Source organism: Daktulosphaira vitifoliae, unplaced genomic scaffold (genome assembly GCF_025091365.1).
Source record: "Daktulosphaira vitifoliae isolate Bord-2020 unplaced genomic scaffold, ASM2509136v1 Scaffold_1, whole genome shotgun sequence".
Taxonomy (NCBI): domain Eukaryota; kingdom Metazoa; phylum Arthropoda; class Insecta; order Hemiptera; family Phylloxeridae; genus Daktulosphaira; species Daktulosphaira vitifoliae.
Genome location: NW_026099572.1, coordinates 617,899 through 631,943, shown reverse-complemented (window position 1 = coordinate 631,943; position 14,045 = coordinate 617,899). Strand labels below are relative to the sequence as shown.

General features: G+C 26.3%; 1 protein-coding gene across 1 annotated transcript; it reads left to right on the top strand.

Moving 5' to 3' along the window:
* Positions 1–3,282: 3,282 nt before the first annotated feature.
* LOC126895893 (leucine-rich repeat-containing protein 59) lies at positions 3,283–12,442 on the top strand. Its single transcript, XM_050668213.1, has 5 exons — positions 3,283–3,517; positions 4,431–4,487; positions 6,798–7,107; positions 8,959–9,075; positions 11,769–12,442. Exons 1-5 carry the CDS (start codon positions 3,428–3,430, stop codon positions 12,131–12,133), a joined length of 939 nt encoding a protein of 312 aa, XP_050524170.1. The 5' UTR covers positions 3,283–3,427; the 3' UTR covers positions 12,134–12,442.
* The last annotated feature ends 1,603 nt before the right edge of the window (positions 12,443–14,045 follow it).

The following is a 14,045-nucleotide window of genomic DNA, read 5'->3' as shown; positions in this document are numbered from 1 at the left end:
CTAAAGTTATTATTGAACCAACAAAATTTATAACTACTTTATACTTTCTCCATAAACATTTTAATACTAAATTATTTAATATCAATTTCATATTATATTTAATTGCTATAATAAATACTTATTCATATATTACAATTATAAATCATAAAACTTGTAATCGGGCTATAAATAAGGAAATAGGAGTTTTTGTTGCTTTTGGTTATCCAACAATTTTCTAAAATTAAACACTATATACAGTTTTCCATCGAAGCGTTTCTTATTATAGTGGTTTTAATCATTGTCAGATATCTTTTATATTTGTCCCAATTATGCTACGTCCACATTTTGCCGCGACGCCACTGTTCTACCGTTTTCATAATTATATTTTTTGAAAGAATATTTAATGAAACAATTCTTACTACTAAGTACAGGTATTTTACCTTGATGTTCTGAGGAAATAGTTTTTTAATTATCTTTTACATTACAGAAATGATCCAAAGAAAAAAGTTAGATTTTTTAACATTTTTTTTCAATTCTCTTCAAAATTCATAATATGAATTTGCTTGCGTTCCATGCCCATTATACGTATTAAAATGCTCGTCAGTCAATTAGTACTTATTTTAAAGGTGTTATTGAACCAACAAAAATTGTTTGTAAGAAAAAAGGCAAAAATATGGCTATTTTGTAATTTTGAAAGAATAAAAAGTTTTTATTTAATTTCTTATTAGTGATTATTATAAAAAATGTGCTTCAAAAGTAATGAAAGAGAAGATAGTAATTATTTAAAAAAACGGTAACGTACTGAGCTACCGTTATTATAAGTGAGTTTAAACGAGGACGAAATAAATATATTTATTATTATTAGTATTATAACTAAGATAGAAAACGTTGACAATTTTTGAGATATGATAAAGAATTATATTCTATTTATTAATATGCTGTTAAGATAACCTTTATTCTTACAAAATTACAAAATAGCCATATTTTTAGCCTTTTTCTTACAAAAAAATTTTGTTGGTTCCATAACAACTTTAGAATTTTAATATATATAATGAGCATGGAACCTGAGTAAATTCATATTTTATGAATTTAGGTCCTACTTTTCTTATAATAATTTTAATCAAAATATAGAAGATTTGATTTGAATCGAAATTAAACTATCTAGAAAATTAGATATCTTACCTTGTAATACTTTGGGTATATTAAGATAATCTTGACAATGCACCAGCATGTGCCATGCTTTTCTGTTTCCTGACCTTATAATTTTAGGTTCGATGCGAAGATGAGAAGGTATTAGTTTTACTATAATGTGTTTTTTTATTTATTTATTTATTTTTTTTTTTGTCTGTTACCACTTTTTCTCAGCTCTCACCGAACCGATTTCTTTCAATGATACGTCAAAAGATCACAAATTGTATCTAGTCGAAGACATTACCCTCAAAAATTGAAAAAATTTCCCTCGTTCCCCGTAAATGAGGGAAACCTCCAAAAAAATTACAAAATAAAAATCGCTGATTTTCGAAATTTTTTCAATTTTTTTTACTAAAAACTTTTTCAAAAATGAACATATCAATATATTTTTTTATTTTATAGATGCTTGATGTCTTTACCTATCATTTGGTATATTTTTTTCATAAATTTAACCCTTACCTGCCCACAGGGGGGGATTTAAAATGACAACTTTTTTACAAAAAATTAACTGTTTCAACTTAATTAAAAAAAATAAAGTATTCCGGAAGGTCTGACACTTTAATATATATCTTAAATTAAAGCTAATGTAATGTACTTTATTATGGAAAAAAAAATTTAACTTCTGGACTTTTTTCGTGGTGAAAATGGCTACCGAATGCTATTTTTGTGTGAAAATTCTCGATATTATATTTTACATTTTTTACTTTAAAATGCTATACATTTTTAAAAAATGTATGGATCAATACAATTTTTTTATGAAAAGTAGTATTTATACACATCTTTCATTTGACATTTTTTTTTAAGTCAGACCATTTCCCTATATACGGGGGGCTTGAAATCTAAAAAATGCATATATAAAGTAGAACTTTTTCAACTTAACTTTTGAAAGTGTTCCGGAAGGTCTGACACTTTTATATATAACTTAAATTGAAGCTAATGTAATGTACTTTATTATGGAAAAAAAAATTTAACTTCTGGACTTTTTTCGTGGTGAAAATGGCTACCGAATGCTATTTTTGTGTGAAAATTCTCGATATTATATTTTACATTTTTAACTTTATAATGTTATAACTTATTGAAAACTGTATGGATCAACACAATTTTTTTATGAGAAATAATAATTTTTAATAATCCCTTTTTCATTCAGGATATAAATAAGGAAATAGCAGATCATGTAGTTTTTGGAATAATCCACGAATTTTTAAAATTAAACACTAAAGATTTGCATCGAAGCGTTTTTTATGATAGTGATTTTAATCACCATCAGATATCATTATACTTGATCCAACTATGCCACGTAACCACTGNGATAGTGATTTTAATCACCATCAGATATCATTATACTTGATCCAACTATGCCACGTACCCCCTGTGCTGGGTTTTTTTATAATTCTTATTAAATTATACAAATTTTTCAATTCACTACTTAGATTAGGTACGAATCTATCATAATAATTTAATAACCCTAGATAAGTTTTTAGGATGAAGATTTATGATTGAATTAGGATTTTCTGATAACGTATAGCCTAAATAATTTATACTATTTTCAAAAAAATTAAACTTATTTATATTAATCTGAACATTATAATTATTTAGTCATTTTTAATATTATTTCCAATATTCTTTTATCCTTTTCCTCACTTTCCTCAATAATAAAAATATCTAAATAACAAAACACATTTTCTATTCCTAATATTTGATTTATAAGTTATAGATCATTTTTGTATCTCAGATTCTGTGGTACAGAAATGCGAGTGTAAATGAGTAATTAAATTGGTTGACCTCTTTATCGAGAGATACGACTTCAAAAGTACATAGATAAAATAAAAGTCAATATTCTTAGTAATAACAGAAATGTTTACTAAGTCAATGACATGCGTTACTTGAAAATATTGGTAGTAGCTACTAATTAGTACAACTTAAATTATTTCAATGTTTATTGAAATTTTATATTATATTGATTTAAATATTGTAGGACTTGGTGTCGTTTTTTATTTGTAGAAAAATGTAGCTGATGATGCTTATAATACAATATAAATTGATATGTAATCGCAATGTTGGCAATCTTGACACGTGTCATCCAACACTGATATACGTGTATTGAAAAATCAAACTATTTACTATTAGATTGTTACTTCCACAATTCAATTTTGACTGCTATTAAGGATATCTGCATCGTACTCTAAACTCCATACTGTTTTTTTTTTAATATTTAGTTTATATTTTGTAATCCCGTGGTACACGTACATAATAAAAAATGACAGTTTTAAATATTAAAGATAAAATTAAGAACAACAAGTTAAATTTAAGCGGTTGTAATATAACAGAAATACCTATTAAAGAAATAGTAAGTATACGTATTCAGACTTGACCCAAGAGGTTAGGGCACGAATGCACTCGAGACCTCACTTATTTTGTATCCGCGTTATGTTGAAGTGCTTTTTTTTTTTACTTGCGGACCTCTAAGGAAATTGCTTCCGAAATCCTTGAGCAAAATTTTTTTCGTCCTTAGATTCCAGGCCGACAGTACGTATTTACATTAAATACGTATGTATTTTTTCGTTTTAAAATTATCTTTTGATTTTTTCATTGAAATTCTGACTTGCTATAGTGTCTAGTGTACTCAATATTAAATAAATTATGTTAAACATTTTACTTATTTCAATTTTTTAATGACTATCATCTTAACCTATAAGTAATTACGCTATTCTGCTAAGATTTTAAAACTACTAACAGTAAAATAAATTTGCTTTATTATGATTAATAATTAAGTATATCATGGAATTATATTCAATTAATTTTTTTAATCTTGTACTTTTTGACTGTAACCTCAAAAAATAGGGTTTATTTCAATAATTTAATTTATGCCTTGATTTGAACACAATTGAACCATAATTTAAATTAAATTATGGTTTTATGGTACTTATTGTGTAATGATAATGTTGTTATATGAGCGATTGTCTCAAGTGGAACTTTTTTTGGGCATAATTGTTCTATGTTACTAACCCTTAAATGAATGATGTTAATTAGCGGATGTCAAAATATTATAAACATAATAATCAATAATATTGATAACAAAATTTGAATAAATAAAAATAAATTGCATAAATTGTTTTCTCTTAAGTTTAACAAATAATTTTAGATAAAACAATTTTATGTTAGGAATGCAAATCTCTTATAATGTATAAGGTTTAGGTCTAAATTTTGTTTTTATGAGTGAATAAATTAAAGTTGTAATAACTTTGTTTTATTATTTTCAGGCACAATATAAAATCACATCGCTTGACTTGTCTAACAACAAAATAACATCTACAGATGTATGTATCAAAAACTATTAAATATCTATTAAGGGTGATCAACCTATTATTATTAAATGAAAAATTCTTGTTTATGTCTTATACATTTTTACCTACTCCATGTTACAGATATTTCTTTTTTGTATTTTTTTTTTATACATAGTTTATTTTTCATAATTTTGTGACTTTTTATGTAATATCTTATTTATATACACTCATTAATTTATGTTGCAAATATCAAGATTTGTAAGTTGACCTCTAAATAATCACTTTAAAAAAAAATGTTTTAACTATTGATTGGTTTACTATTAATTTTCAATTAAAAACATATGAATAGAATTACATTAAATAGTATAAGCATTCTTAAAATAAATATATCCAATGGTTTTACAAATACAGAGCTTATTAAATTGAAATTGAAAGATTTAGTAAGCTATAAATTTGAACTATTTGTTGTTAATGTAAAGCTTACCCCTTTGGAAAAAAAATTTGTTCAGTTTTATCTAGTAGCAAGTTAATTTCTATAATTATATTCTAAGCAAAATTATTGTATTTTTAGGTGTTATTAATTTACTAAAATTGCTAATGTTAATAGCATTTTCAATTCTTATCCCTCTTAATGTTAAATTAAAACTTTTTTATTTTTTGCTTATAAGTGATAAAAAAGTAAATATTCCGTTATTGTACAAAATGTTATAAAGTTGGAAATTTTTTCTGAAAACTAAATGATCATTTGCTTCAATAAACAATAACTTCTAGAAATTGAGTTATCAGATAGTTTTTCTTTTTTATCTTAAAGTATATTGTATTATATTTAATACAATGTATTACTATTTTTTTATTTAGGTTTGAAGATGGTAGGTTTTTTAGAACATTATCAAAAATTTAAAAAAAAATTTAACATTAATTATAAGTTTCCACAAAAATATGGTTAATCATCAAAATTTCCAAAAAAGGTACATTGAAATATAGATACTTGTTTTAAATATTATCACTGAATATTTTATTTTTATCAGTAAAGTATATTGATATCAATTAAGAATTGCATGGTTATTGAATTTAAAGGTCATTTTTTTTCTTAACCTGTTTTTATCTTTAAACAGAGTTTGTAACATAGAAGGGCACAGCTTGAATTGGTGTATATCATACTGTTACATACCGGTTCTATGTATTCAAACAATAATAATAAATATATTTTTAATGATGTTTAATGCATAAATTATATAAAACAGAAATTACATATAGGAATTGTCAATCAATTATTTGTTATTTTATTAGTAGTTTAAATAGCGTAGGAATGTTTAATCCCTACAGGTGCAACTAGAGATTTCTTTTTTTGTAAAGGCTATATATAGGTGATTTTTATCATAACCCAATACTCATAAAAAAAAAAAAATTTTAAATTAATTTTTTTGGATACCTAGTTACATATTATTCTTGAATTATTAGCTATGTAATACTTTTTATGTTTATTCTTTATGCTTTATAAGGATGTCAACTTCATTTTTTCATATGGGAACACATAGTAAGTAAATGACTTTTGAATTTTTACGATAGTTTTATTTGTTTATTTGATATAAAACTTGAAGTTTCAAATTTGAATTAAAGTTAATATAAGGATGTATGATATAGGATGGTTTACAATATAGGTAGCTAATTGGTTTTTATGATATAGATATCACAGATACAGAGCATTTATTGTCAATTGTGACTATCGACAAATATGTTTTTTGTATTGCCAGTTGGTGTACTTGTAAATATTAATTCACAACAATGTGTCTTACGATAAGCATAACTATTTAGTCATAATTAACAATTGAATACAAATAGCTACATGAATTGGACATCATAAAAAAATAATTATCTACTTGTATTTGTAATCAATTGTATATTATATATGTATATTTACTCAAAAATTTGAGACTTTAAACTTTTATCTAATATACTAAATAAAGTTATGTTAAAAATTCAAATGCCATTTATATTAAATTAAAACATTTTATTAAATTCAAAATGTGTGTTCCAATTTAAAAAAATTAATCTGACACCCTTTCAAGACAAGGGATAAAATTAAAAAGTATTACATAGTTAACAATTCAAGAATAATATATAACAAAAGGTAAACAAAAAAAGAAAATGTTTACATATTTCTATTCTGTGAGTTATTAATTGGGTAGATAAAAAAATAACCATGTATATTCCCACTTTAAAATATTTTTATATAATAATTAATGTAATTTTTTTAATTTTGAAGGCAGCTAATTCTAATCCTTATCATATTTAAGCCACTTTCACATTAATTTTTTTCTAAATATAGAATTTTATTTTTAGAACTTGTTCTCACATTTGGCCAGTGTTACAAAACTTGATTTATCAAACAATCAAATTAAATCAATTTCTGCTGATATTGCTTCCATGCAAAAACTTAATCATCTATCATTAGCCAATAATAAGATAAAAGATCTTCCTAAAGGAATTAGCAAATTAAAATCATTGAAATATTTAAATCTTAATAATAACCCTTTGAAATCTGAATTGGTTGATGTGGTTGGTTCAACTCAAAATAATTCACAATGTCAAGCTGCAGCAGCTAATATAATTTTATATTTTAAAGGCGATAAAGATAATATTAAGAAGCAAGGTAAATGAATTTTTTTTAAATAATATATATCTACATTTTCATAACTTTGTATTTGTATTGAAATTAGAGATCCAAAATTTCCAAAAAATTGAAATCCAGATAAAAACAGTTTTTTTATTAAAGTAAAAAAAAAAATAGGAACATACTTTTACATAATTAAATAATGTAAATTATGATTCTAATTATTTCCAGTTGTAATTGCAATATTAGCTTACAATATTTTGTTAGTATTACTACTATTTTTTAAATAACATGAATTATTAAAACAAAATTTAATTGTTGAGCTAATACTGCAATTGCAACTGATAATCATCTCCAGAGTCTGTAATCAGTAGATACTGAATTAATACTAATATTATTTTGCTTAATATTATTATCAATAACTTGAATATGTTCGACTTTTATTTTTTTTTCGCTTGAATAGTTTCTTGAAGTATGATGAGATTAGTCTAATTGCTACTAGTCTCTGTACCCTATTCACTTTAAGTCTATTTCTAGATTTAGTGTGTATTTTGCCAAAAGCAGACCAATTTCTCCCACATGATGCTGGTAAACTTAGTAACCTGGAGGCAACTGGAAATAGTGGTTATTGGTTGTTAGTCCTTTCCACCAAATATCAGGAAAACAGTGTTCAGCTGATTCTACTAAACTTTACGTCAAAAAATCCTGTATTTGTTCGGTACTGTGCTAAATTTGCTAAAATTCTAGTCTGATTAATTTTTAAACAGTTGCTAATTCATGAATTAGTCTTAATAGCATCAGATACTTCAGAAGAATTTAAATTAATACTTTTATACCTAGGATCTAATATTTAGCAGCACTATGTATTAGGTCTTTCTTTCATTCTTTTTCCTCGCTATAATCCCAACTACTTGGGGTCAGCTACCCTTATCCTAAACTTCCACTTGACATGATCTCCCACATCCTCAATGCTCACATCAGCTGTCCTCATATCGCATTAACTATGTACTAGGTATAAGCAAAATTTTTTTCTATTTATTAATAAAGATTACACCTTTTTTCTTCAGATGTGGTGAGAGGGGAAATTACCATTCCTTCACTAACATCTTTCTCAATTAATGAAACAAATTTCATGGCCTTTAGAAAGATTAGAACTCTCCGATTCACATTTTCTAATACTGGTTGAGGTAGAAGACAATATTGTTAGTAATCTGTTAACATAAGGCCAAAATACATCTTCATCAAGTATATTTTTTGAACAAATTTATCATAGATTACTTTTAATTTATCTTCTTGTGCCAAGCTAATAGAACTAGTAGAATTATCAACACATTCTTCAATGAAGAAATTGTCTGATCAATAAAGATGCTTTTTTTGTCATTTCTAAATTTAGGTAGGATTTTTAAAATGTAAACCTTTAGGACAACGTCTTCTTAATAAACCAATGTGCTCTTTCATTCTTGTTACATTAGAAAATGCAAATATAGACGAACAAAATTTACATTTAACTTTTTTGGGTCTTCAATTTTTATAAAACAACCCAAATAGGATCATTATAGGTATTATGGTATCAATTATTAAACTTTTTTCATATTATCATTGTGTATAGATAGTATATTTAATAGATAGTTTTATATAATTGAGTATAGTATACTCAATGATAATATTAGTAATCATGTAAAATAAAAGGTTATTTTACACTAACCAACCTAGAAGAACAGTATTTATTTATGCTATCAGTTTTTGAAACATTCATTTCAATTTTTTATAAATTTCCAATTTTTCTTAGATGCCAGGTAAAAATTGTTTTCTTTTCTCAAAAATTTCTGGAATTTTTCGGTAATTTTGATCTCTAATTGAAATCATAAAAATTTTAAATTAATATTACAGAGGATAAACAAACTAAAAAAAAGGATAAAAAAGGTAAAGCACATCATAATGGTGTCCAAAATGATAAATCAAAAAGCAAATATAAGCCAAAAAAGAAAACAGGTTTTGTTTCAAAAGGTAATACAAACTTAATTTTTTTAAATTCGAAATTCATATTTAACTAGTTTATATAATAATAATCCAATTAGAAATTGACTGATCGATTGTAACTTTTGAACCAGTAATTTTGAATTATGCATGGATGTACCAGAAAGAGAATAAACAAAAATAGAAGAAACACGTGGGAAAAATCGAAGATCCGGTATTGAAAATTGAAAGGGGAAAATTAAAAAGAGTTTGTAAAGATGGTAAAAGAGAGGACGATGTGGAATGTCGAGGGAGACATAAATGATATGTGAAATAAATTTGCTAGTTGTGTAAAGAATACTGCAAAAGAGATTGTTGGTGAGAGTAGGAGTAAAATGACAGGAAACAAGGAAACTTGGTGGTGGGATTAGGACGTTCAAAAAAATCATAGAAAGTAAGAAAAAGCAATACAAAGTATGGCAGAAGAGCAAAATGAGAGAAAACTGGATGGAGTATAAACACTTGTGTAAAGAAGCCAAGTATGCAGTAAGTAAGAAGAAGTTTAAGAGGTATGATGAGTTGTATAATAGGCTAGGAACAAAGGAAGGCAAGAAAGAAATCTATAGACTTTCAAAGGTAAGAGAGAAAAGGTATAAAGATTATCATTATATAAGGTGTTTAAAAAGTGTTGATAATAAGGTACTCTCAAGTGATGATGTGAAAAAAATGTGGAAAGAGTATTTTGAAAAATTACTGAATGAGGATTACCCAAAAGAGACATTAGAGGATATCTCGTGGAATGAGGGACTGGTAGATTTAAGACGTGAGAAAGAGGTATGGAAGGCTGTGGCATTAATGAAAAAGAATAAAGCAGTAGGACTAGATGAAGTGTCAGTAAAAGTATGGAAACTATTAGGCTGTGTTGGCATAAGGTGGTTAAAGGAACTTTTAAATGAAATCTTATTAAGAGGGAAAATTCCAAATGAATGGAGGAATAGTATTGTGGTGCCGATATTTAAAGGTAAAGATGACATACAGGAATGTAAAAATTATAGAGGCATAAAGCTTATGAGTCATAGAATGAAAATTTGGAAAAAGGTAATAGATAAGAGAATAAGAAATGAGACAGCGGTATATAAAAACCAGTTTGGTTTTATAACTGGTAAGTCAACAATGGAGCCAGTATTTTGTGTGAGGCAACTAATAGAAAATTTTAGGGAAAAGTAGAAATAGCTGTGTATAGTATTTATAGATTTGGAGAAAGCGTATGACAAAGTACCAAGAGAGGTTTTAAAGTGAGCATTAATGAGAAAAGGAGTTCCGAAAAGGTACATTAATATAATAGAAGATGTGTATGATGGCACTTGTACCAGGGTAAAAAGTGTGGGAGGAGTAATAGAAGGGTTTTGGGTAAGATTAGGAGTGCACCAAGGTTCTGCTTTAAGCTCTTACTTATTCCCTATAGTGATGGATGAAATTACTAGAGAAATACAAGGAGAAGTGCCGTAGTGCATGTTGTTTGCTGACGATATTGTGTAAATAGAAGAAAATAGGGAGAATATTAATCAAAGGTTAGAGGTGTGGAGATCAGTTTTTAAAGAAAAGGGTTTAAGAATAAGTAGAAGTAGGACAGAGTATATAGAGTACGAGTTTGACAAAGGAGAACACGAGGTATGTTAAATGAGGAGGTCAGTGACAATAGGCAAGGACGTGATTAGATAGGTAGAGAGTTTTAAGTAATTATGGTCAGTTGTGCAAAAAAGGGAAGTATTGACGAGCATGTAAGACACAGAATTAAGTGCGGGTGATTGAAGTAGAGAGAAGCGTCTGGCGTCTTATACGATAAAAGAATTCCAATGAAGCTGAAAGGTAAATTCTACAAGACTGTAGTGAGGCCAGCTATGATGTTTGGTTCAGAGTGTTGGGCGGTTGATAAGAAAGTAGAGCAGAGAATGAGTGTAGCAGAGATGAAAATGCTTGGATGGATGAGTGGAGTGACTAGAAAAGATAGAATAAGGAATGAGCATATAAGAGGGAGTATAGGTGTAGCGTCAATCGAGGATAAGATGAGAGAAAATAGATTTAGATGGTTTGGTCATGTTATGAGGAGAGAAGAAATGGAAGCTGCAAGAACAGCTGTAGAAATTAATGTTGAAGGAAGAAGAGGTAGAGGAAACCAAAAAGAGATGGAGAGATGTTATTGAATGCAATTTGAGGACAGCTGATGTGAGCGTAGAGGATGTGGGAGATCATGTCAAGTGGAAGTTTAGGCTAAAGGTGGTCGACCCTAAGTAGTTGGGATTAAGGCGATGAAGAAGAAGAAGACACTTGACACATTCTTCCACATCATCTGTGCTCACATAAGCCATCCTCATCAAATAGCCATTCAAAATTTATTAGAACTAGTTATTTTCCTAGTTACATAATTTTTAATAATCTTTTAAATATATATGTTTCCATTAAAAAAACTTAAGTTAATACTATTTTAAAGAGGTGAGACATGGGAATAGAACAAATATTTTTTTTGAAAATTATTTAACAATATACTATTAATTAATTAAAAAAAAAAAAATTGTAGTGAGTTATATTCTTTTAAAGATATTGTGTGAAATTAATCAATTAATTTGTATACAACAAACAAATTGATTTACAAAATGTAAGATAGCTTATAAATGCTTTAGACAATTTAACAAATTTTTATAAAGATTCATCAAAAATAAATATGAATTTACTTTTATTTCTAGCATTTGGATTTGTTTGTTCACTTATTTCTTACACGCTTCTTCTTTTTGTATTGAGTGGTTTAACTCTTTATACCTTGTCATACTACGACAAGAAACTTTATGGTAATATTAAAGCTAAAATAGTTCCTTTCTGGGATTCTGTTACTTCAAATTTGGATCCACAAGTAGCTTCGAAGGTAAATTATTACTTACAACAAGCTGGTTCTCACTTTGATGTAGCTGTACAAAAAAGTATTCAAGCATCAATAAAATCATATCAGTGGGTGAAAGCTAACCCTACAGTTCAGCTTTATCTGAAAAATGTTCAAAATGCATGGTATTCCCTTTGGGATAGTGTATTTAATAAAGAAAAGTCAACTACGTAATTCATTTTTCAGCTCATGCAATGAGTATTAAATTTTTTTTTATTAAAACATTTCCATTTTTTTAATATACTATATTATAATGTAAATGCCTATTTGTTATTTAAAACAATAGATATTAAATGACTATATTTAATTCATGTATATTTATGTATTTTGTTCTGATAGAAAAAATTATTTGTTGAACCAAAGTATTTATAAGTGAATTATTTTTATCTAGATTTAATTTATTGTATTTTTAATTAAAATCATTATTTGAACTTACTTTCATTTTTTGTAAAAATTATTAAATAAATTGGCATTTTATTTTTATTTCAATATGTTAATTTAAATTCGTTAACTACTCAGTATATTGTATTTCAATAAAAACATTGTATTTTTATACAAATGTCATGAGGCTACTAAAAATTAAATTTTATTACTATCCAGTGACGCTAAAATTAAAAACCCAGCACAGGGGGGTCGCGGCACAGTGGTGACGTGGTATAGATGGATCAAGTATAATGATATCTGACAGTGATTAAAATCACTATAAAAAAAAAACGCTTCGATGCAAATCTTTAGATAGTGTTTAATTTTAAAAAATTGGTGGATTATTCCAAAAGCTACATGATCTGCTAGTTCATTATTAATATCCTAATTAAGATAAAGTATGTCGAATGAAAAAGGGATTATTAAAAAATATTATTTCTCATAAAAAAATAATGTTGATCCATACACTTTTCAATATGTCATAGCATTATAAAGTTAAAAATGTAAAAAATAAAATCGAGAATTTTCACACAATAATAGCATTCGGTAGCCATTTTCACCGTGAAGATAAAATAAAGTCCGAAATTTTTTTTTCGCATAATAAAGTAAATTACATTAGCTTTAATTTAAGATATATATAAAAGTGTCAGACTTTCCGGAACACTTTCAAAATTTAAGTTGAAAAAGTAAATTTTTTGTGAAAAAGTTGTCATTTTAAATCCCCCCCTGTGGGCAGGTAAAGGGTCAGATATAAAAAAAATATATACCAAATGATAGGTAAAGACATCATGCATCTATAAAAAAAAAATTATATTGATCCATACATCTTTCAAAAAGTTATAGCATTATAAAGTTAAAAATATAAAAAAGAATTTTTTTACAAAAATCGTATTTTTTTTATAAACTTTGATGTCTGTTTTCACCATGAAGATAAAATAAAGTCCGAAATTTTTTTTTTCCATAATAAAGTATATTACATTAGCTTTAATTTAAGATATATATAAAAGTGTCAGACCTTCCGGAACATTTTCAAAAGTTAAGTTGAAAAAGTTAATTTTTTGTGAAAAAGTTGCCATTTTAAATCCCCCCCTGTGGGCAGGTAAAGGGTCAGATATAAAAAAAATATATACCAAATGATAGGTAAAGACATTATACATTTATAAAAAAAAAATTATATTGATCCATACATCTTTAAAAAAGTTATAGCATTATAAAGTTAAAAATATAAAAAAGAATTTTTTTACAAAAATTGTATTTTTTTTATAAACTTTGATGTCTGTTTTCACCATGAAGATAAAATAAAGTCCGAAANTAATGTCTGTTTTCACCATGAAGATAAAATAAAGTCCGAAATTTTTTTTTACCATTATAAAGTATATTACATTAGCTTTAATTTAAGATATATATAAAAGTGTCAGACCTTCCGGAACACTTTCAAAAGTTAAGTTGAAAAAGTTCTACTTTCTATATGCATTTTTATGTTTTAAATCCCCCTTGTATTAAGGGAAATGGTCCGATTTAAAAAAACAGTATGTCGAATGAAAGATCTATATAAATACTACTTCTCATAAATAAATTATAATGATCCATACATTTTTCAAAAAGTTATAGCATAATAAAGTTAAAAATGTAAAATACAAAATCGAAAATGTTCACACAAAAA